At 41.5% G+C, this 24504-nt stretch overlaps 1 protein-coding gene across 1 annotated transcript in view; it reads right to left on the reverse strand.

Moving 5' to 3' along the window:
* Positions 1 to 323: 323 nt before the first annotated feature.
* The window catches only part of ASB15 (ankyrin repeat and SOCS box containing 15), a 45287-nt gene continuing 21106 nt past the window's right edge, over positions 324 to 24504 (reverse strand). Inside the window, exons 3-10 of the mRNA XM_019491894.2 lie at positions 21864 to 21916; positions 21648 to 21779; positions 21010 to 21168; positions 15420 to 15665; positions 9206 to 9377; positions 7776 to 8346; positions 6470 to 6623; positions 324 to 1426 (exon numbers count right to left, since the gene is read on the reverse strand). Of these exons, the coding sequence (XP_019347439.1) occupies positions 1254 to 1426; positions 6470 to 6623; positions 7776 to 8346; positions 9206 to 9377; positions 15420 to 15665; positions 21010 to 21168; positions 21648 to 21779; positions 21864 to 21916 (1660 nt within the window). The 3' untranslated portion in view covers positions 324 to 1253. The remainder of the gene's footprint in view (positions 1427 to 6469; positions 6624 to 7775; positions 8347 to 9205; positions 9378 to 15419; positions 15666 to 21009; positions 21169 to 21647; positions 21780 to 21863; positions 21917 to 24504) is intronic.

The raw sequence follows: 24504 nt of genomic DNA on the forward strand, positions 1-24504 counted from the left end.
ATTGAAGATCTCTTCAGACTAGACATCAGGAAAAACTTCTTTACAAGTTGAGCACCAAGGGTTTGGAACAGGCTTCCCCCAGAGGTGGCACAGTCACCCACCCTGCCGATCTTCAAAAAGCTTCTCGACATTTCATTTGACCCCAGCAGTCTTTCCTGCCCAAGTGCAGTGGGCTGGACCCAATGATCTGTAAGGTCCCTTCCTGCCCCTAACATCTGTGAAACTATGAAATAAGGGTGTAGTGGACATTTCCTTGCCCATCCTGTTTTCTTTCCTCACATCCCATTCCTTTTATTTAAAAACACATTCTTTTTAAAGCCTTCTTCTCACTACCTTTTCCCAGGTATGCCCAAATGTCATTCCCAGGAACCCCTGAACTCTGCACTAGTAGTAAATAAGATCATTGCTGTCTGGTTGGTTTAGACCTAGAAAAAGAATGTTTTTCAGGGAGCATTTTACATAATAGGACCATGTTTTAAAATATATATGTCAGATTCCAAGCTAAATATGTGAAAGGTGGCTGCAGTCAAGTGTTGTCATACAAATAGAACAAGGGGAATTTTTATTTGCTTCACATTTTTCAAACAATTTTGCATATTAAACATCAGTAGACAATGTTGCTTAGACTAGATTGGTGGTTCTCAACCTTTTTAGACTTAAGGAACCCCTCAGAAAATGCCAGCTCTTAGTTTTCACTTGATTTTTTGACTACAGAAAAATTGCAAAGAACTTGGCAAGACCACAGCAGGTCAGAATAGTTTTAACACAATGGATTTCTATGTGAAATCTCTAGGTTTATTTTGTAAATCATGTTTGCACACATGCTAACTTTGCATGGCACCCTACTGCATCTTTGTAAGGATCCCAAAGCATCCTCCACCAGGATACCATTTCACCCTGATTGAGAATCACTGGATATTAAAGAAACTGTTTATCTAGAGTAACATGTACATATTACTTGCCTAAAAACAAATCTAGAGTGTTCTACTTTGCACAATGATTATCAACTCCTCCTCCATGGTCTTAGAATATATCACATTGGAAGATAAAATGTTAAAGTAAAACATAAAAAGTTAGATTTAATTTTAACATTCTAGTCTTTTGACAAAATGTGTGCTCTGTTAAAGGCCTATTTGCAGCAAAAACTTACAGGTTTTGAAAATGCATAAGAAAACTGAACAATTCTCAATCCAGTAATAAAAAAAGGAACAAGGAAATTAGTAATTTACACATTTTAAACAGCAGTGTTTAAACTAATCCAACATCAGGCCTTTTCCATATAGATCATATTCTTTATACAGGATATAGTTTTCGAGAACTGGTGGAAGAGGAAGCTTCTTCATTGATTTCAGTTTCTGTAACCTCTTTAGTCCCATAACTTTACGTATTTTCAAGCGGCACAAATGCTTCAAGGCACGGGGATTATCTAAAACAATAGCAAGTTGGAAAAAAACAAGGCTATTAATTTGGTGATCATGAGTCAGATTGAGAATGTCAATATATGTGTTCTAATAACATTTATATCAAATCTATGAAAAGAAAATGTTATTTTTTCTGCTTTTAATAAGAAAATTTTATTTTATTTCTATATAAATGTATCGCTAACAAAAAAAAATAACTAGAGCAATGTTGACATCTCAGGGTGGGTGGGTGGGTGGGTGTGGAGGGATGCAGGTCAGTATGTGGGTAGGTATAAGGGGACTGTGGGTGTGGGGGCTGCTTAGGAGGGGTGGGTCCTCTGCCCCCCCCCCCAGGGCAGAGCCACCCCACACAGCACATGGACTTCCCTGCCTATAGGGTCCCAGCCTCCCCCAAGGGCTACAGCCCCTGCCCCACAACTCTCCCTCCCTCTCTCTCCAGACCCTGCTTGTTCTCCTGCCTGTCTCCAACCCCCTGCTCATTCACCTGCTCATCTCCAGCCTCAGGAGTAGGGGAAGTCTTCAATACATCTCTGGGGCTTGTCTCCAGCCTCCTGCTCATTCCCCTGCTTGTCTCCAGCTGCCTGCTCATTCTCCTGCTCTGTCTCTAGTCTTCCAGAGGTTGGAGTCAAGTAGGAAAATGAGCAGGAGGCTGGAGATGATTGGGGAGTGTTCAGGAGGCTGGAGATGATTCAGGGATTTCCCCAGTCAGCTCCACACTCCTGATCTCTCCACCTCTCAGCTCCTGCCCCCCCTCATCACTCCCCTGCCCAGTTCCAGTCTGCTGCACTGCCCGCAGCTTACCAGCAGCAGCAGCAGTTGGGGCCACTCGAGGCCTCATGGCACAGCCCCCCTGTGTGGCATAGGGCAGTGGGGAGCACTGGGGCTCGGCCCTGGCTGCCTGGCACCTGTGCTGCAGCTACCACATTATGCAGGTGCAGCCTGGCTCAGCAGGGCATCGTGTGCTGTCTGGAAGCTCGGAGGTGTTGCAGCTGTCACCTGGGGCTCAGCGCCACTCAGCCTGAGTGGGTTAGGGCTCTGAGACAGTGTGCAGTGCCCTGCCAAGCTGGGTGTACCCATGCAATGTGGCAGCAGAGGTGCCAGGCAGATGGGGCTGAGCCCTGCTGCCCCCCCGCACAGGGGTGCTGTGCCGTGAAGCCCCAAGTGGCCCCAACCACTGCTGCTACTGCTGGTGAGTGTGGTGGGGCTGGGGCCAGGTGAGAGAGCAAGCAGGGGGCGGAGGAATGAACGGGAAGTTGGGGAACAAATGGGGGCTCCAGCCCCCCTACTCCAGCCCCACCAATTCCCTACTTACCCAGCACGAAGCCGGGTTTAGGTCCCTGCATCTTGAACTACTGCCTGCCCCGCACAGGCAGGCATTGTGCTTCAGCACCGGGGTGAGGGCCAGCCATAGAGATGCTCTGGCTGGCTATGAGAGTGTCTCTGTGGAGGACAGAGCCACCGCTTGCCTCAGGGCATGGTCCTGGACTATGCCCCGCTCTGCTTTTTTCCCCTGGGGTATTTTTTGACCCCTAGATATCCAGGGGTCTAATTTTGGCCCCGCGCTGCAAATTTGTCGTGTGGGAAACTTTTTTTTGTTCCTGCACATGCCTTTTGCAACATTTCAAAGGGGGTTGAGACTCTGCAAGAGGCACGTGTGCGCTTGTGTGGACGCGCCCTATATAGTTAAGGCTTTTTCTCTGATCTGAATAACAGACTTCAAAGTTCTTAAAATTTGGACAATTTAGATAACAAAACAACTTTAAAATTGTAACACCAAGCAACAAACTCTAAAAAAAAGTTTTTTGCTTGATAGTGTAAGCCACAAAAGCAAAGATGGAATGTCTGTTTAACTAGAAGTTTCTGCTTTTTATCAGTTTAATCTTCACATTCATTCAAAGAGAATTTTGTATTTATTTCCATAATAGAAAGAGAACCCTGCTTTGATGAAAGCTTAAAAAAGCTTGCATTAGTCATCTGTTAGATTATATGTTCTAATAAATGTACAGAAACATATTAAATAGGTGTTGGTTTCAAATAAGAAATTCTACTTTATTATTTGAGTATCTATGTAGAAATATATTTTTAAATGATTGTAGATGTTTGGCAGGCTAAAAGCTCTACCATGATATGCTGTATAAATATCAATTTAGGCAAGCTGCATATTGCCTCAGGAAATCACTGTATTTTCTTGCATACAACTCTCACCCTCAAATAAAATAAGTATCTTGTTCTTTGAAAGTCAGAAACAAAGATCTTTCCTGGAAAATACTGGTAACTAGCAGTAAGTAACTGAGAGGCACCTTCTGTAACAGGACCCTCTGGTCAGGAAAGAGAAAGTGTCCACAGCCAGCATCTAGGGAACCCCAGGTGCAGCACTGCAACATGACTTTGGCTTTCTCCAGGCAGAGCCAGAAACTGTTATGACAGTTTTTTTTCCTTATAATGTGCAGCTGCACAGCAGCTGACTTTTGGAAAAGAAATGCACATAGTATGCAACATTATAAGGTATGTGAACATTGTCTGTGCAACGGGTCTAGTAGCAACTATTCAAAATTTAATTGCAGCTGCTTTAAATGACACACAAATAGCGTAACCAAAATAATTATTTACCTGTGTTATTAATTTAAGTGACTGAACATAGAATTTTTTAAAAAGGGAGGACTAACTAAGCGCATAATAGGCATGTCTATACGAGACATTTACTATGGAGTTGACTAATTAGTTCTGCAGAAAATGTCTCACGTCTACATGTGCGGGGCTATTAGGCTGGAGTAAACTAATAAACTTTGCAGCAGGGTAGTACTTGTAAATACAAGTGCTATCCTGCTACAGAGTTTTTTCCTCTGCAGCAGTACACTGATGGAGCTAGCTGAGGCATGGGTGTACTTCAGTGCAGGGGCTGCCTGCTGGCTAGCCCTGCACGGGAGTACTCTCATGCCCAAGCTAGCCCCTCCACAACACATTGAGCAGGGTCAGAGCAGCCCTGGGCTGGCAGGCTGGCCCCTTGGCTCCCTGCCAGCTGGAGCTGCTCCAACCTAGCTCAAAATTCTCTGGTCCCGGGATCATGTGCAAACAGCATGCCCAGAAGCAATAAATGCTGGAGTGTGTTGCTCCACCCCAATTACACATGTAGACATGCCTAATAAGAAATAGGAAACTCTGAATAATTGACTTAAGAGGAAAAATCCTAGGCCCATTGAGGTCAATAGGACATCTGTCATTGACTTAAATGTGGCAGAGATTTTACCTCTGGTGTTTCTGCCTATCAGGAGGGAAAGGTCCTTTAGTGCTGGAAAGGAATTCAGTCCCTTCTAAATCTGAGTTCTCAGTTTTAAGATCTTGGCAGATCTTAAATGATCTACTGAAAGCAGAGCCATCTACATCAGGGTGAGCCATTATTTTGGGCAGGGGCCGCTTACTGAGTTTCGGCAAGCCATTGAGGGTCACATGACAGGCAGCCAGGGGCAGATAAATGTTAATTTTCTAAATTTTTTAGGGGTCCGCGGGCCAGATAGAATGGCCTGGCAGGCCACATCTGGCCCCCAGGCTGCATTTTCCCCACCCCTGATCTACATGAAATCCCAGTGTCTTCTCATAAGTTCCAATTGTACTCTCATGGCATCTTCCTAAATTGTTGTTCCTGAATCTCTGGTTCAGTGAAGGCTAAGGTTTATATTATAATGAAATATCCCATGTAGTTTTTGAGCCTTTAAAATACAGGCATAGACAAGAAACCATGAGATGCACCCAAATCAAGTGCTGAAAATAGCTGCCCTATAATGTATATTACATAAGGCAGATACAGGTAATTACTAGGGCTGTGTGAAGCTTCGGTCCCTGATTTGATTTGATGGTGATTTGGCCCAATTTGGTGGCTGAATCTCCAAATCCGAATTGAATTGGGAGACTGTTTAATCTCTTTGAATCAAATTGGAAACCTCCAAATCAATTCAGGGAGATTCGGAAAGATTCAGAGAGTCAGACATAGTCACAGCTTTAAATGTTTTTTCTACATTCCTCAAGATACCAGGCAGCTCATGAATGCTGTGATGGTGAGGTAGATGGAGCGTCCCACAGAAGCACAGGGGGCTCCGCAGCGCACTTGACAGCAAACCCAGAAGTGGACCAGAAGCACTTCCAGTCCACTTTCAAGTCCACCGGGGAGCACATTGGGGGGCCCCCCTGCACAACTCCCGGCTTGGCAACTGGTGTTTCCTGGGTCTGGCGGGGCACTCGGGGTCCCCCTGTGGCCGATTGCTGAGCCGGGGGGCGGGGGAGCAAAACTTTGGTTGAATGCTCCATCCACCCCAGCGTCGCAGCATTCACAAGCCACTCCTGGTACCTCGAGGTATGTAGAAAAAACATTTAAAGCTGTGTCTATGGCCAAATCGCTGATTCTCTGAATTGGCATCAAATCTTCAGATTCAGCTGAATCGAATTGGGGACAGTGATCCGAATCAACATATTGAATCACTCCCCGATTCAGGCCGAATCTGAATCCAAATTGAATACGGCCCATTTCGCACACCCCTAGTAATTACTGCATAGCATAGGAAATGCCAACATCTAACATTTGGAATGTTCCAAGATTTTAAACACACTTACATGTTGCTCCATAAAGAGCTATTAAAGATGAAGGAGAGTGGAATGATGAAAATGTGAGCCTTAGTAAAGGTTCAACTTGTCAGAGTTAGAAAAACATGTTAATGAAAAGTGAGATTCTGTCACTGCTACTTGCTTGGAGAAGCACCTTATACTTCAGGTCATCACATGGAAATACAGTAAAAGGCTTCCCATAGTGCAAGCTACTCAAGAGTAGATCCTCAGCTAGAGTAAACTGTCATATTCCATTTAAATCAGTGGGACTAGGACAACTGACAGTTGCAGAAGGTCTGCTCCTATCTGAGCAAAGGAAAAAGGCTGGGTCCTTGGACTAGTAGGTAAATTCAAACAAACAAAAACTTTAGGATAAGTGTCATCTGGTAAGGGGATGATTTTTAAAATCTCAAACAACTAGTGCAATTATTAAACAAATGTTGGATTTTTACCCAATATGTGACGTATCTCTGGCCATTCTTTCTGTGATTCTAGGACAAACTTAAGTTTTGGGCACAGAGGAACGTAGTCCATATAATCTACTAAAATACGAACCACTTTTCCCACTAAATGTTTCAGCCAAGGAACTCCGATAAAGTCACAAAACTGAAAGGAAAAACAAATTATATTATTTTTAAATCCCATATAGGGACATCCCACTGATGCAGTTTTAAAAATTTCATACAAGTTAAACAAGATTTAAAACTGAAAGTGTTAGAAAATATACTACAACAATCCAAGACTAAAACATCAAGAAGTCATTAAAAAGACCCTTCTACCTATATCTGGATTCTATGATTTCTTCATTTGTTTGTACAGAGATCTGAAGCCACTAACCATGAAAATATTTTAATAATGTTAATAACTCATTATTAAAATAATGAAAATATTTTAGTAATTTAAATAATTTCCAATATCTTAATAATTTTGTTCCATATTGATTTCTCTTTAGGCCTAGAACTATATATCCAGTGCAAAAAAATTCATCACCTGTGCAGCAACAATAAAATATTCAGCATTATTGTTCAACCAATGGTCTCAATGCTTTCAGACTTCCTTAATTATATTTTGATTCCAAATATCTTCTGAGTATGGCCTTCTAAGATCATGGGCTGGTTCCTAAAATAGCCCACCAAAGTATCTGACACTCCTGAAAGGAAGGCTGATCAGAAAACACTTCCAGTGCCTTTGTCGTACTCATGTTACTAAAAATAAGTCGGCAATATCTTGTGCACTCTGTGTGATTAAATAATGCTTGTTGCTAGTAGGCATTCCAATGTCATTGACTCTGCTGGAATTGTGGGTTTTCAGTATCTCTGAAAAGGAGGTTGCAGGGTGTCTTAAACTGGCATCCAACATTACTGGGCACTTAAAAAATGTTGATCTAACATCTCAATCCCACAAACAATTATGCAAGTATATTTTTGTAAGTACAGTATTCCATTCATGCATATAGGATTACTCGCATGGTTAAGAGTTTGCAGGATCAGGCAAACACTAAATATTTTTCCAAAAACAGACAGCAAATCATTAACTGAGCTGAGTACAGAACCCATATGTATGCCTTCCAGTCTGATGCTCTAATCAATAGGCAATACTCAAAACTACTGTACATATATCAGAATTGAAACAGAGAAAAGGCTAAAGGGGGGTTAAAAAGGGAAGTATAGCGGTACCTTAATTTTAGTTCTGCATAAAAATTGGAAAATCTTAAAGCAATGACAGAAATGAAGATTACAAAGTGGAGAATATACTTACTGGATTATCCTTTATTATACAAGGTGTCCATCCTGGTAGCACCTCTTCCTCTGGAGTTGACCACACAAAAGAACTTCCAAAGATGTCCCCATGCATACAATCAAAACACATCTCCACCTTGTATCCATGATTGAGCAACAGTCTTAGCATTACCTCATCATTCAAAGCGTACTGTATGGCACTGGGGAAATGGGTATCATTAATGAGCATGAAGTAGCAATTGACATTTGCTCTGTGGGACAGAAGTAACCTTACAATTTCATGGTTACCAGCTCTCACTGCCACAAGAAGACAGTTTAGAGGGTCCTTATTTGGGTCTGCACCAGCTTGGAGTAGCACTTCTGTGCAGAGAACATCATTGTTAGAAACAGCAAAATAGAGCGCTGTTTTTCTTTCATCATCATAGCTTTCTGAAATGTGTTCAGCCAGGAGTGCATTGACATCAAAATCATTTTCAATGAGGAGTTCTAGACACTGAACATTCTGGCCCTCAGCTGCTGAATGAACGGGGCTTAACCCACTTTTCTGGATTGCTGTCTTGGATGTAACTGGAATGAGATATTTCAGTGCCCTAAGAAAATAGTGAAGAAAAATGTTATTTGTGCAAAAGCTAAACAGACACCAACCCCTCCCTGATCTCAAAACAAAGATCAAAACTGGATGGCCTGTTTTCTACCTGATAGACACATTACAAGAAGAGCAAGATTTTGCCTTTGTTTACACCAAAACAATCCTAGCAGGCAAACTTTTGTACCCAGTTATACTCAGTGAAGCTGCATTGGTTTAAAAGAAGCTATATAGAAGGTAAATCTGCATTGTGTCCCAGTGGCTTTCATTTAGTGCTGGGGGGCTTTTTAAAATTTTTATTTTATTTAAAAAATTTTATTGCAAACAATAGGGCTGAAAGGGACGTTAGGAAATCATCCAGTGCAAACTCTTGCTCAAGGCAGGATAAAAATGCTAATAATGCTTTAATTTTACCCCCAGATTACATACTGTGCACATATGATGTCATCTTGGAGCACTAATTACAACTAAGTTAGTTATGTACTTGTCAAATATAAATGCTTTTTCACTTGGACTTTGTAATTGATTCTTTGAATTTGAATGGAATTAATTCATGTTTTGATTTAATAATAGTCACAGTGGGCATATACATGCTGTCTTTCAAGTTGTGAAGTAAAGGATGTCAGCTCTGTATGTGCTAAAACCCAGGAATGGATGCAATGCAGCCATGTTAGAGTAGTACAGGGTACTCTGAGTTTTGGTTGTGCTTATTGGTGCACATGCAATTATGTAAGTTGCCAGGTCTGTGTGTGTGAGGTGAGTTTATAGTACTTCACTTTGGCGTTCCCTTGTGTAGCTTGCAGATGATGCAGGCATGCACAGTATGTCTTAGGGAAGTCTTTGAAGCCAATGATTATACTCACAAATAATGTCCTTCATATGCTGCTTTATGTATGGGGAGCTGTCCTGCTCTGTTGGGCACATTACCACTTCCTCCATATTCCAATAGAAGAGCTATACAATCTGGATTGCCTCCGCCAGCTGCTTCAAACATTATTGATGCACCATCATCTGCTATGGCATGTACATCACCACCTGGAGGAAGGATATGAAGGAAACATTGAGCCCAAAGAGGAGACATTTTCCCTTAAGAAAACACTTAGATATCTTTTCTGTTCATTTTCAGATATAAGAATTATGTCTCTAAAAAGAGAACAGAAATTTACTGTGGCAAGTTTAGAATTTCAAGGCCATAATCATCAATCACAGACACAGATGTGTATATTTCCAAAACAAGATGTTTCCATCTTGAACATGGACGACTGGTACCACCTTAGTCGGGGGGCACGTGCCCCCCCAGCAACCCTTCAGTGACCGGGGAGGCATCCCTCCACAGCCAATCTTGCTGACCAGAGGGGGGGGTCCCCCTACAGCCTACCAGGAAGTGGCCGCAGTGCTCCTGGGAGTGGCCACGGTGTTTCATCCAGCACTCCCACTCCCCAGCTGGTACTTGCAGGGGGGGCACCAGCCTGCCCCCCTGCCCATTGCCTAAGCAGGGAGCATGACCTGTCAGGGGGTATACTAGTGCTCTCATGAGGTGCACATGTGTTTAGGATTGAAACGTTTAATTTAGGACTCATTGAATTCTGCCATCCTTTCAAAGCAGGTCAGATCTCAGACCTGTACATTTTTACCTTTTTTAATTCTGCCATATTGTTAAACTGCAGAGGTATAACTAACAAATTTTGCACCCTGGGCAACCTCTCCTCCTACCCTATGCACCTTGGGTGGAGGAGTGCCAGGTGCCAGAAAGCAGGGGTGGAGAGGAAGGAGGAGAGAGGGTGGCTAGTGCTACTTGCCCCAGGGACTCAAAGACTATGGCTGCTGCTACCACATTGCTGTCTGCCTGCTGCTGGCTGCTACTGCTCCTCACACCTGGGTGTTAATGCCATGACATGAGGCTGCTGCTACCATGACAGACTCCCCAAAGGAGCCATAATTCCAGGGCCCCATCTAAGTTGGATTCCAGGGATGGTGCCATGCTCACCCCCTCTTAGTTAAGCTGCTGTTATACTGTGCTAACTTTATTTAAGTACATTCCCAAGAAATCTAATCTGGGAAGGAAAAGTGTGTTCTGAGATGCAGAGACAGGTTGCAGAATGCTGGCTGGAGACATTCATTTTTTACAAGCAAACCTAGGTTCCAAAGCTAAATTTAGATTTTAATAACTTTGTGTGGATTGAGATAAACCCAGAAGTGTTTTGGCACAATAAGCAAAAAGGTTAAGGTCATATTTTCTATCCTTATGGCTATTAAAGTAAAAACCTTTTAATCTGGGTTAAAAGCACAAGATGTGGCAGTTATATGTAAACTATTTTGTAACGCAGAATCATTGCCACAGTATCTCCTAATGAGCCCTGATAGAATTAAATAGTGTGTGTATATACCTATGTATGTGTGTGTGTGTGTGTATATATATATATATATATATATATATATATATATATATATATATATGGGCATACTAGACAGTGTTCCCTTATTGTTTATCCAGCATCAGTCTGTTTATTGAATCACTAGTGCATCTTATGTACTGGGTAATTTTTCTGGACCACATAATGTAATTCTGATACTTCTCATTCCACATCTACTACATGTTCTTTCTAGTCTCAAATAAGTATGGGCTAGCATGTTCTTGAAAACTCTTAACCTATTTTATATCAGAGTCTCTTGCTTGTAGAACAAACTCATCAGCCAGTTAACGCTTTGCTTAATGCAGAAAGAAGTGCTGAGGATGTTCCTAAATATCTTGGTGCTATGGTATTTAGAGTGTAGATGCTTACAAAGGCTTGAAAGATGTCAAAAAGATTGATGCACCAGACCAACAGGAAGCAACTTGATACACTAGGGAAAACCATACCTAAGTGAATATGTATTCCTGTCTTTTACAAAAGCAGCTCAGGCATTGCTACTTGTTTGAAAACATGGGAGAATATTTGAGAAGGACAGAGAATAGGAAGAGTAATATAAACTGGCTGAAGTATTTGATCACTAACAAAGGTAGAAAGCTAATGATAGATTAAAACAATTTAAAAAACGCATGCCTTTGGTATTTTGCTTACTGGTTGTTCCTGTGTAATTACCTTGGAAACCATCAGTAGAGGGACCATGTCTGTCTATACGTTTGTATAATGCCTGTTATGAGGGTGCTACACAAACTTCTACCAAAGATTATTTCATAGCAGAGTTTACAGTACTGAATAAAAGCTACATTAAACTACATAAAAGCTACTCTTGTACTTGTCCATAGCATGCAAACCTCGGCCTAAAACTGAGAACCAGCCATGAGAGCATCCCTGTCAACATCCATTGAAATGAAAGCATACAAACCAGACTGCCTTGAGCAGTGGCCAGCAACCTTTAAAAGCTGCAGGCCAGAACAACCTGGTTCCAGTCTGACGCAGACCAGGTGGCTTTGGTGGCACAGAGGAGCTTTCCCTGTGCCCAAACTGGAGCCAGGCAGCAGGCAGCTGTGACTGCATTGCTACTACTTCTCCCTGCAACTGCAAGCTGGATTAGTTAAACCACTCTGCTCCCTGCTCCCTGTTGCAATGTGAGTGCAGCTTCTAGCCTATGGGGAGCTGTGCCAGGGATAGGCAGCTGAAAGCTGCATCCACGCTTCTGACGCTCCCTCCCCCCTCCCCATCAAGGGCCCTGCCTCACTGCTGAAGCAGCTGGGTAGAGGTGTGACCAGACACTGTCTAGCTGGGCCCCTTAGTTGCGGGGAGCAGGGACAGGGGTTACTCCCCCTCCCTCCAGCATCCAGTGGAGAGTGCTTATTCTGCCACTTGCCCCAAACAGGGAGTGGTGGCAGCAGTTGGGGTGGGCAGACCCAGCTGTGGTCCCCCAATGGCAGTGGGAGTAAAGCAGGGAATATCCCCCCTCCCTGCCCCCTCTGCCTCAGGAACCATGCTGGCTCACTGGTGTGGCAGAGAGTGGGGAGTGCCCAGCAGAGGTGGCTCGGGTCCTTGCAAGTGAAACAGGGAGACAGGGAATTAAAACTCTCTCTGGCCAGACCTCCTCCCCTGCCTGTCCCTGCTTGGCTGGGGAGCAGACGGGTGGAACCAACCTTGCTCTGCTGGAGCAGAGAACCCAGCTCAGATAGCATGCCAGGATGCTGGGGGGCTCTGGTTTAAGTTAAACCGGGAAGGGGTCAGGGACAGACATTGCATAAATCAGGTTGAGCTCAATCAATTAAATCTGATACTACATTCAACCAGGTTTATCTCAGCCCGGTTTCGGCCATTTTGAAACTGGTTTATGTGCACTACATGTTTGTTCTGTTACAGGTTTAAACCAGTTTCTGATCATTTAAACCGGTTTGTGTGTAATGCCTGCCCCTAGCCTTGGTCTTAAGTATTAAAAGAAGCTGCTATAGGGTTCCAAAAGGCACTTCACAGAAGGAGTCAAAGATAAAGTGTAATGCGTCTACAGTTAAAACGCTGTTGTTTAGAAGAGCAAAGACATTTCAAGATTTGAACTTGATTGAACTTGCTGGATCCAATGGAAAAATGGAATGGTGTGTGAGATGTGTGTTGATCAGGCTAAACATGTTTGCTTGGAATAAAATGTGCAAAGTTGATAACTGCCAAACTACCTAGGAACTAGAAAGGCAGTGTGCGTCTTGATCAGAATTAAAGAACTGTTTCTTCTAGCAGAGGAGAGCAGATCAGAGGATGGGAGAAATGCTGAGGATTCAAGTGAAAAGCGAAAAGCTGTACAATATGTTTTGAGAACAGGTGCTTAGGTTTCCACAAGGAAGGGCACAAGTGATCACCCACAAAAAGCACTGATATGTAACCTGCTGCACATGGTATGTTTTAAATGGCTGTTCCACATGCCCTTTACTATAGGATAATAGGCACAGAGGTTGTGGCTCTGACAGATTTAGAAAATATTCAGATTTATAGAGATGTGATTGAATATTAAGAAAAACTTTAGATTGTCTGCAGTATGTAAAGCTGCAAAGAATATTAAGGACACTGAATGCAAAGTCCTATACCCATTCTGTGATTTTTTTGCGTATCATTTTGGTAAGAAAAGGTAAACAGATAACATGGAAACATGTTTCTGATGGTAGAAGGTGCACATGTACCACTGGCCTCAACATCAAAATGTATTCCTGATGATTTGTATGCTGAGTCATCACAAAACTCTCTAATTCCTTCTGGTCAAAACTGTGGGCTGAACCTATTTTATGAAGCTGAATAATAAAAAGATGTTGCCTTTGTGCCGTCATAAAAACTTAGGGTGCATCTCCACAAATGGGAAAGCCCTGGGTGTCTTTGCTAGCACAGGAGTGCCCAGGCATTCCCCATGCATGCCTCTACTAACAGGGAAACCCAGGGGTTCCCCATTTGCAGAGGGGAGCCCTGAGCATTGTCCCACAGGATTGGGCCCCAGCTGTTCCCAGGAGCAGCAGGGCCCCACAGTCTGTTTTGCCCAGTGAAGCTGATCAGTTGTGCTAAAACGCATCCCAGCACAGCTGATCTGCTTCATTTGGCAACATATATTTATTCCCTAATTTTGTGGATCAATGTGGTTTAACTAATCCAGTTTGCAAGTGCAGGCAAACAGCTCCTGAGTTCTAATCTATGTTGTCTCTCTTTGTGTCTTTGCATCTCAGTCACTCCAACTATAAAATATGGGTACTGTAATAATATTGCCCTACCTTGCAGATCTCAAATAAGGATTACTAAATGTTTCTGCAATGCTCTACTGTTGTGGAAAGTACCATAATCTTAAATATTATTCCAATAATCAATCATATGGTTTAGGAGAATAGTCTCAAAACTGTGGTGCCTGCCAAGCAGGATATATTTCAGGGAAGTCTTTGGGGGGAACAATCTAGCACAATCCAATTCAGGTTACTGAAGCTATCAAAAGAAAGAGGAGGGGGGATTTAAGGTACTGTGGACTAATTAACTAAGACTGTGTTTGTATACTGTTCTTAAAATGTAAAGCTCTGTGTAATTTCTCAATTCAGCTAGGTATTAATATGCTATAAGCAGATACAGTCTGGTCATAAAGCATCTTGCAGAAACTAGTGTAAATAAAGGCCCATCATAAATATACTGAACATTAAAGACTGGATGGAAGCCACTTTGTGGATTAGCACTGGATTGTACACCAGGGCAATAAGAAATACTGCCATCATAATAATGCAAGTGATAACAGGCCATTTGGACTCAAGCTTTCATATACTATGGAAAAAAAAACAAGAATGCAGTTGTAGAAAGCAGTACCACCCAAGGAAAAAGCAAATTCTTGCAATCAGACTATTAAGTCTAGAAATCAATGCCATCTACCTATTAAAACCTTGGATTTCTTGCCTTCTGCTGTGTGAAGGATATGTTTCTACCCATGAAATAGGCTGTAAAATACCATCATTCCATTTATTAGATGCAATAGTGTAGCAAAGCAGGGCTGAGGCATTCACATGCCCCAGGTATCGAGTTGCAGAAAGATGCCAAAAAATGGCAGTGGCCGCACTGCTAGCCTAGCCACTGCCACCACAGCAGCCACTGACACAGCTCCATGTACTGCTGCTGTTCAGGGTGCAGAGGTGCCCAGGCATGCCTCTAATTAGATATTTTGTGCTGTCTCCCTGGTGGTCACATGATACATGACAAATTAATTAGTAGTTTTGTTTTGTTTTTTGGATAAAGGAAAAAAGTCATATCGGAATCCTAAACAAGCAAAAATTAAATAGGTTTTCTAAATTAATTAGAAAAAGGTTGCTCTAAGTGTCCACCAAGATCCGTAATTTTCTTTCTTTTCTTTTCTTTTCTTTCAAAGAAACTTGGTGCACTCTACCAGGATCAGGTATACCAGGGGTTTTCAACCCGGGGTATGCATAGATGGCTTCAGGGGGTACTTAGCAGCTGGTGCCACCGGTACTTCCCCCTCCCCCTCCTCCCCCTCCCTCTGCTCATTGATTGGATGCTGGGGAACTTCCCACTGCCCCAGCTGTCAGGGGTACACTGACCCAAAAAGGTTGAAAACCCCTGAGGTATACCATAGTAACCAGATAATGCTTATACAGCTCAGGCACAGATTTTTCTCCTTCCTATCTACCTCTGTGAATAAGATGCTCCAGCACGTCACAGTGACCATATTCAGCAGCAACTCCCAATGGTGTTACCCCATATCCATCTTTCAGGTTCACATTTCCACCATTTTTCAAAAGAAGAGAAACAATATCTTTGCAGCCTTGTTTTGCAGCTTCATGCATTGCTGACCAGCGTTTTGCACATGGTTGGTGGATACTGCAGTTGTGTTTAATCAAGGTGGATACCATTTCAAAAGATCCCCTTCTTACAGCTGAAAGAACAAAAAAGAAGAAGAAAGGCAAAGACACTATTAAATATGTTATTGCAAATGTTGCAAGGTATAGTTTGTCAGACTTAGAATACTTGTCAGTTTTAGCATTTTGAAATAGTTAAGCAGATCAACAACATGATTCAGACTTTTGCCATAGAAACCTGTGAACCAAATGCACTAGTAAGTAAAGGTGGAGTCAATTGTATACTGTAGATTTAAGCTGTCAGGGAATCACTGTAAAGGATGTACCCCACCAATCACCCCTGATTTCTGCAACATGTGTCAGGGTGTTTTTAAGCCTACCTCACAGGCGCTGAGTGTTGGCTGCAGCCAAGGATGGGGATTTTAACTGGGGTGTGCCAGTGCTCCTGCTAGGACTTAAAGCTGATGGTTCCTGGCTAGAAGGTCTTGCACCTCTGCTCAGGGTCAGACCAATCACCATATTTAGGCTTAGGAAGGAATTTTACTCCTTGGTCAGATTGGTATAAACTGTGGGGATTTGTGCTTTCTTCCATGGTGGGAAGCATGGCCCTCTTCCTGGGATTTCTTGAGTCTATATTAACAATCTTTTACAGAAGAAGGACATTGGCTGCCACAGTTCCCCTGCTTTACCTGTGGCAGGTTAGAGGATTATGTCTTGTGTCGTGTCAGGGTTGATGGTAGTTTTATGAAGAGTTTAGATTATGAATTGGTATAGGATGGTTTGAATAGGGATGATCCTGCCTCAGGCTGGGAGTTGCATTAGATGACCTTTGGAAGTCCCTTCCAGCCCTACCCTAAGATTCCATGATAAAATGTTATGGCATTCATGTAGCATTTGATGGGTATGTGAAACCAATCCAACTTGTGTTTTGAGGAAACAGAGACAGAAATATAGCAACACAAGTTTAAAAAAAAAGCGGGGGGGAGTGGAAGAATGGCTTTATCAGCTAACTACTTTGATTACAACACTGCTTTCCTTGCACCTTTCCTGAGTAGGACACATTCCCTGTCTTTGTCCTTCATGTTGCAACCTCCCAATGATTCTTACAGGCTTTACACATGGAAGGCTTGCAAGAGCAGTCTCCCAGTGAAAACAACAGAGCCGTCCCCTGTGTGGGGGGCAAATTGGGGCAACTGCCCTGAGCCCCGCGCTTTGGGGGGCCCTGCAGAGCCGGGTCAGCTTCGTATCTGGCCGTTCACCACCTCCTCCCCCCCCGCCTCTCCACCTCTGCCACCGCATCCAGACCCTGCACAGACTGATTTGCCCCGGGCCCTATGCCCTGCTATGGTCATCTCTGGGGAACAATATTATATAAATTCAAAACTCAGTATTTAGACCCACATTTCTGTCCAATATGGATAACATCAATTGTAATTTATGTCACAGCTGAATGTCAGAACATTGCCCTTTTCTATTAATGGTGTTGCAAACATTTACAATGTCCCCTTGGTTTTCTAACTGTATCCAACACATTTTGTCAGCTTCTAATGCGTAAAGTAATATTCACTGGTTACTACTAGGTAAGTTACAACTGACAATAGCCATACTTAAAGGTCAAATTCTGCCTTTTGGAGGTCCAAGTGTCACATTTTCCTGGATAACTGCACGACCCAAGAGCAGTCAACTGGCTGCAGGAGAATTTCCTATGCATGTACATTTTGCTAACCAAATCAAATGGTCAAATTGTAACGTGAATATCTGACATTAACATTTATACTTTTGTCTTCCATATGGCTCTATACGTATTCACTGGAAGTCTGCCAGAAAAGTTGGATAATCATTTGTATGTAATGGTCTAGGAATAATGCATCCTACCTTTGATTAGGGGGCTAGACTAGACTGACCATTGCAAGGCCCTCCAACTCTATGATTTTATGGTTTTGGTGCCTTATTTTGCATTTCTGCACTAGCTTCATACTTTTTATTTTACCCACAATGATACAATGCTGATTTCAATGCAGAATTTGATTAAATTTAATGACATGGATTGATCCTATGTTTTCTGACCTATCTCAATACTCTAGGAAGCTTGAAGATTGAAACAGTTAATAGTAAAACAAACTGGTAGAGAGCTACATATTTAAATGTGCATACAAATTAATCCATCACATACCATTTTTTGATTACTTGCTTTTAACAGGTCATTGGTTTTGGATAATTCTATTATTGGTTTTTAACTATTTTAACTACTTACAGTTAAATTGAGTTTCCTTATACACAACTGAGGGCAGAATTTATTCCCCTGGAGATATATCAGCCTTTACCCTTGTACCCAACTAAAGAACTCTTTAACTGACTGTTCTTTTTGTAGAGTTAAGGGAAAAAGTAATTAAATTAAAAGCAACTCTGAATTTCTTTAGTGATTCTACTCTGACTCCAGTGAAACTTGGTCTGAGTCTTTTGCTCAGTTCCTAATGACAACAAACTTATAGAAAGCTACACAACTAAAAAACCCCACCTTTCAGGAAATTATAAATGAAAATATCTAGGGGATAGTTGTGGGGGAAAATCCTTTTTCTTTGGTGTTACTAATAATTCTTTCTTCCTGGTAGTCCTAAGACAGCAAGAGTTGTCAGTATCTTATCTCCAATGTTCTACTGCTCTGCAGCTACTGGAGAAAATGGAGGAAATACAATAAAGGACATTCTAAAGGAAACATTTACAGATTCTTTGTAGATCAAGTTTTAATATTTTAATACATAATTGCTTCACTGAAATTCCTACCGCACGGAACTGACAAAAGTTAATACTCATTAAACTTAATATTTTAAACTTTAATATTTTAATAAGTCTGATTATTTTATCCCATTACATAGTATGGAAATTGTATTGATTTTACAGACTGATTTTCCTAATACTAACATTAGTATTTTCACTTTCAACAAGAACTGGAAACTGGTACCACAGATTATTCTGAAAGTGAAAAAACCCAACTCATCCAGAAAAAAAATCAACCTGTAAAAGTAATAAAAACTCAACAGTATATCAGGAAGAACTTCTTTATGGTAAGGGTTGCCAGAATCTGGAATGGGCTTCCAAGGGAGGTGGTGCTCTCCCCTATCTCAGGGATCTTTAAGAGGAGACTGGACAAGCACCTGGCTGGGGTCATATGATCCCAGCACTCTTTCCTGCCCAATGCAGGGGTTTGGACTTGATGATCTGTTGAGGTCCCTTCTTACCCTAACAACTATGAAACTATATATACTCCTACAGGCAACTCCCAAGCATAAATTGATGCCTTTGTGGGGCTGGACTCGATGATCTCACAAGGTCCCTTCCAGACTCTAATGTCTATGAAATCTATGAAAATGCACAGGGTTTCATTAAAATTTGTCCAGGCTCTAATTTAAAAAAAAGATACAGTCCTTAACAAGTGCTTATTACTTATGCTTTGAGAAGTTGCATGGGATCAAATTAATAAAGTTATTTAAGTGCCTAAAGATGTGGACAGGAGCTGTGAATAAAATTAATGGGAATTGTATTATTTTGAAAAAATCCTGCTAGGAACTACCTGCAGCTTTAAAAACCTGAACGTTGGAGCCTTAGTTGAAGCCCATTTAAGTTAATAGGAGTCCTCCACAAACTTCAATAACCTTGGGGTCAAGTCTTTAATATATGTTTAAGCATATTCTAAATAGCCTTGTCAAAAAACAAAATTTTGGTGAATTATTGTAACTGTGAATAGTGACACAATTCTGCTTGCTTGCTGGCTCGTCTCCCCTTAGGAGTTGGCAGATGCATGCTCAAAATGGCTCTGCAAAGGAACAGCTCATTACAGAATAGGGCTGGGTTGTACAGGCAGTGAAAATCTGAGAGTGGTGGGAGCTCATCTCCACTTTCCCCTGTTAAGTTTTATTTATTTCAGCATGTAATTTTGTTCTGTAAAGTAAAATGAAAATCATACACATCCAGGTAGCTTGCAACCCACTTAATTTGCACTGTTCGTAATAAAGAAACAAATCTCAACTGTTTTATCAGATGCAGCAGGAAAGAAAAGGATTCCGGTTACTGGTAGTTTGAATATTATTCAGTAAAAAAAGTAGCGTGATTTCTGGCTTCACATAAAAATTGGTAGAGCTTCCCTATTCCATTATTCAGCATGCTAGCTCCCACAAGTCCTTACTAGTACCAGTTCATATAATGTAAGAATCTTCTGCTAAATGGATCAGGATTTAAGAGATGTTTTCAATAAATCTTCAAGGCAACCCAGAAAGCATATTCTAGGCATTTTTTACTAAGAGTCTGATTGATTCCAAATTGAGCGTGGAACTGGAAGTCAGCCTGTGAGTCTTTGGTCATTGTGACTCAAAAGTTGGATTTTAGACCTGGAACTTGAACTGACAAATAGATATTTGTTTAAAAAAATATATAGGAGAGAAAGGGGAAAACTAGGATGGGTGTACTGCAATTTATTCCAAGTGTATGGTCTTTACTTAATTTTCCCCTGCATTGGAAAGCTGAAAGAATAGAAAGGCTAATACTTTTTTAACTCATTTAAAACAAAGAACAGAAAATACTTTAAGTAGAGATGCAACTATTGCCTCTCGAGCTGTGAAATGTAATGAAATATAACATGTCTTTCTCATCATTATATTTTATAAGAGCATGTTTAAAATACTTAGCATAATCTTTATGTCAGTAAATGTAACTCCTCAGTAAACACTAAGATGCTTTGAAGAAAGAGCAAGTTTTTTCTCTTCATGAAAGAAAAATGTTAAAATTTGTTTAAAAAAACCAGGGCTTCATTGCTTAATAACAGTTATTTTTTAAGTATTATTCCTCAACTTATAAAGTGTTATCCTTTCTATTTAGTGTCTGTAAGTTCAATTCCTGCTTTATAGTCCTTGTATATTTTAGCCCATGATCTCCTTTTAGATTTAAGAATATATGTGTTCTATTATTTGTCCTTATACGTGTATTGTTAATAACCTACAAATTAATTAACATGGGAAGAAATATAACATGATCACTTCTGCATCAAGCCCTTGTAATTTCCAGTATAGTCTTTTCTTGTGTTCACTTAAATCTCCCACTGATTTAAATAATTCAAGATCAGACCAAGAGGAATCAGTGGACTTGGAAAGTTTACCCTGAAAACTTAAGCAAAATGTTGGTTATTTGGTGGAAGCAAAATTCATGTTTCATTTTCACTCTAAAAGCTGAGCAATAGTTGAATCATTTTAGCTAATGGGAATACTCAAGTGAGTAAGGATTACTCTCATGAATAAGGATTTGTAGGGATGGGCCCCAAATCCCCTTGTAATGGTCAGCTTTTTGTCTGTAGGAAACGGACACAACAGTTCAGAATACTGAAAACTCTGCAAACCATATTAGCATGATTCATGGAATGGAAAAAATTACCAATGAGAAGAGGAGTTTCTCCTTTATTGTTTGTGGTATTTGACCAAACACCCTTTTCCAGCAATGTTCTTACGTTTTTCACAAGACCAGCTTTTGCTGCCAAAGTTAGTGGTGTTTCTCCATCACATGTTTTGTATTCCCACATTGTTTTATAAGATGCTAAAATGAATAAGATGAAAATATAATACACAATTAAAATGACAGGAATTAGGACACAAAGCACACAATACAAATGCCACATTGGTAACCACCTTCATGAAAATAACTTTGCAACTATTTAAACTACTTACTTAAGAGTTCTGCTATAATGACTAAGTACTGAAATGACTCATGTTGACCTAGTGCTCTCATTTGCTGAATAAGTGTAGATTTCTGAATTAAGCCATTAAAAATGACCAAGTACTGTGCAGACACAGGTTCATTGAAGTAAATCAACCTGTGCCAAGTTACAGGAGCTAAGAATCTGGTCAGTGTGTTTGAATGACATGGACAAGATGCTTCATTGGGTGCTTTGCCCATATTTTTGCAGCGGCTGAGTCTATTCTTTTGTTAATTTGTTTTTTTTTTAACTTTTTTTTTGCTCTGATCACATATCTTCCGCATCTAGTAGTCTTATGTGATATTTTGACCTCCCTTACCATCCAGAATGATTTCAAGTACTTGTTGAACTGGCTGAGCAGCAGCTTCATGCAGTGGAAACCACCCTTTTTCATCAGCTTCATCCAAAGCATACTTATGTTTCACATAATCTTGAAGCTCAAATACTTGGCCTAAAAAATAAATTAAAAAAGGATTTAAAAAGTATTACTAGCTCAGACCTTTCTATGGTAAATCTTTTATTCTAATATTTGTACCTTGTCTTATGGCAGCTACCAGCTTCCTATTTTGCTCACTGGCTGGTATAAATCTATTAAAGGGAGAACAGAAGATAAAAATGTAAACAAATACAGAAGCTTTAAGATCATGTTAAAGCACATTTTATATTTTAATCACTTTCCCACCCAGCCCGTGGACTATGCCAAGTGTACTTAAAACACATCAGCTACAAATTGTGATTAGCTTGGTACCTTGTTTCAGAACTCAGAAAAATTAGAAAGAAATTGAAAATCTGAGTGGGTCTCGTCTGTAGACCTCATCTGAACATGTACAGACGTGTTTGCTTTTCCAGTAGAAACCACCAGGGTACAGACATTCAAGATTGTCTTGCCAGACCAAAACTTGCCACATTAAGCGCATCTACATGCTCATTAAAGTGCCACAGTTACTGTGCATTAAATTGAGTACCTGTAATAACAGGTACTAACATAATGCATAGTAAACAGCGCTACTGCAAAATAGCACCAGCACATACCTTTTAATTTTCTGCTCCCACTTGGCTGGAGTAGTAGAGAGCTGCCCAAGTGACAGACTGTCTTCTGTGGGGAGGAGGAGGAAAGTGGGAGCAAAGCACACTGAAATGCCAGAGGGCTGTGTTGTGGCTTCTCTCAGAAAGGTAAGTATACAGGCATTTAGTCTCCTTGGAGAAACTTTCCCAGGGGTGATTTAATCAGGTTATTTTTCTCTCAGAGGGTGCATCTACACGAGATGCTAAATGCACAGTAGACTAATTCTACTACACATTAGCACATCATGGTGAAAGCCGTGCTAATGCGCTAATGCACAACAGAATTAATCTACTGTGCATTAGCATCACTTCAAACAGTTTTGCTGGAAACAGACTTTGGGTTTGGTACTCGTGCTTAGGAATACAGGAAGGAAAGTAAGGGAGGAAGCCTGGGAAGAAAGGTATGCCTTATATTCTTTTACATCCCCTTCCTTCTTTCAAGTGCTAGATTATTTGTGTTGTCTAATTGTGACCATTTGGGTTGTCTGAACAGTCTCCTAGACATTTAACAACTCACATGAGAAAACGGGAGAATTCAGCAGGTTGTCAACTGGCTAATTCAGTGGTGTCAAAAATAGAGCTTGTGGGCTGGATCCAGCTCATGGAACTCTTCTGTCTGACCCACTGGTCTACTAGTGGGCTACCATAAGTTGGGAGTGAGGCTATCTCAGGGTATGTGGCCTGCTCCAGATTTGGGCAAGGACATGGCCCCATGAGATTAACATTGCCCCACTTGCCCTGTGGCCTCTTCACCCGTTGCTGCTTGGCTCCATCACCACCACTGCTTGGTTCCACTGTCACTCCCCCATCACTGCTGAATCCCAGCCACTGGACTCCTGCCACTAGATCTACCATAGCCACTGTTGGCCCTGCCCCTATTACAGCTGCTGGACCTGCAGTTCCAGCCCGGAAGGAGCACTGTGGTCTGGATCCAGTGTAGTTCCTGGTGTGAATTTGACAGTCCTGGTCTAAAACTGACTAGTGATCAGCTGATCTTCCATAAATAACAGCACTGCATACTGCAATACAGTACAAAAATGACTGTTCAGTACTTACGAGCATATGGAATCAGATAAGGAATCAGATAAAATAGTTCACACAGCACTCCCTACCGTGCCTACACTGTTTCCATATCTAAGCTCACTTTTTTAAAGCAAGCTTGATATCTTTAAACAGTGTTGTACTGTGCACTGTAGATATTTCTTCAGGAACATAGGAGCCAAAATATTATTGAAAGTCAGTGGGACTTAGGTTCCTAAAGGTTACAGTCACCAAGTGGACTATACAGTTGGTCCGATAACAGATATCACCAAAAAAACCCTCTTGTTTCTTGCTAATCAGTTTGGAGAGTGCCATTGTATTTTCTCCATCCTGGTCAGAATTTTCCACAGAAAGCCTTTCAAATATTGTTTCAGTCAGAGAACACATAAAATAGAAAAAAAGCAATTGTTACTTTCTTCAGAAAGTGGCTTAATTTTATAGGACTGGAATGAAAAAGACATTTACATTTTGGTTGCCATATTCCAGGGGTATTAAAGATATAGTCCATGGGCCAGATTGGACCTGCAGAGCTCCATCCAACCTCTGGTGCTACCCCTGGCTCTGAGTTAATTTGCTGTGTGCAGGGCCCAGGATGCGTTGCATGTGGTGCCTTCTCTGGCCAGTCCAGGACTCTGCTGTACGTGGTACCCACTCCAGGACCGATGCTATACACAGCACCCACCCTGGCTAGTCTACAATATGTGCCGCACATGACACCCACCCTGACCAGTCTGGGATGTATTCTGATTGTGGCACTGTAGAAGCAGGACTCCTAGAAGTCTCCACACCCTCCTCAGTACCTGGGGGAAACGCAGAAGCCTGGTAAAGGCTTGAGAGTACCAGACACTCCCACAGGGACAGTGGCAGTGGCTGAGCAGCAAGGAAAACAGGAGCCCCTCTTTCTGAGTTTCTGCTCATTCCACATTTTAGGACACCCAAGAGCCAGCAGTATACCCAAACATTCAGCAGGGGTGAAGCAGCATGGAGGGGTTACATGGAGCCATGTTGTGATGAGAGCCTGGTGGACACAAGCAAGAGTGGTGAGAAGGGAACCTCTGCAGTTCAGGAGC

The sequence above is a fragment of the Alligator mississippiensis genome, chromosome 4 (assembly GCF_030867095.1).
Source record: "Alligator mississippiensis isolate rAllMis1 chromosome 4, rAllMis1, whole genome shotgun sequence".
NCBI classification, from domain to species: Eukaryota; Metazoa; Chordata; order Crocodylia; family Alligatoridae; genus Alligator; species Alligator mississippiensis.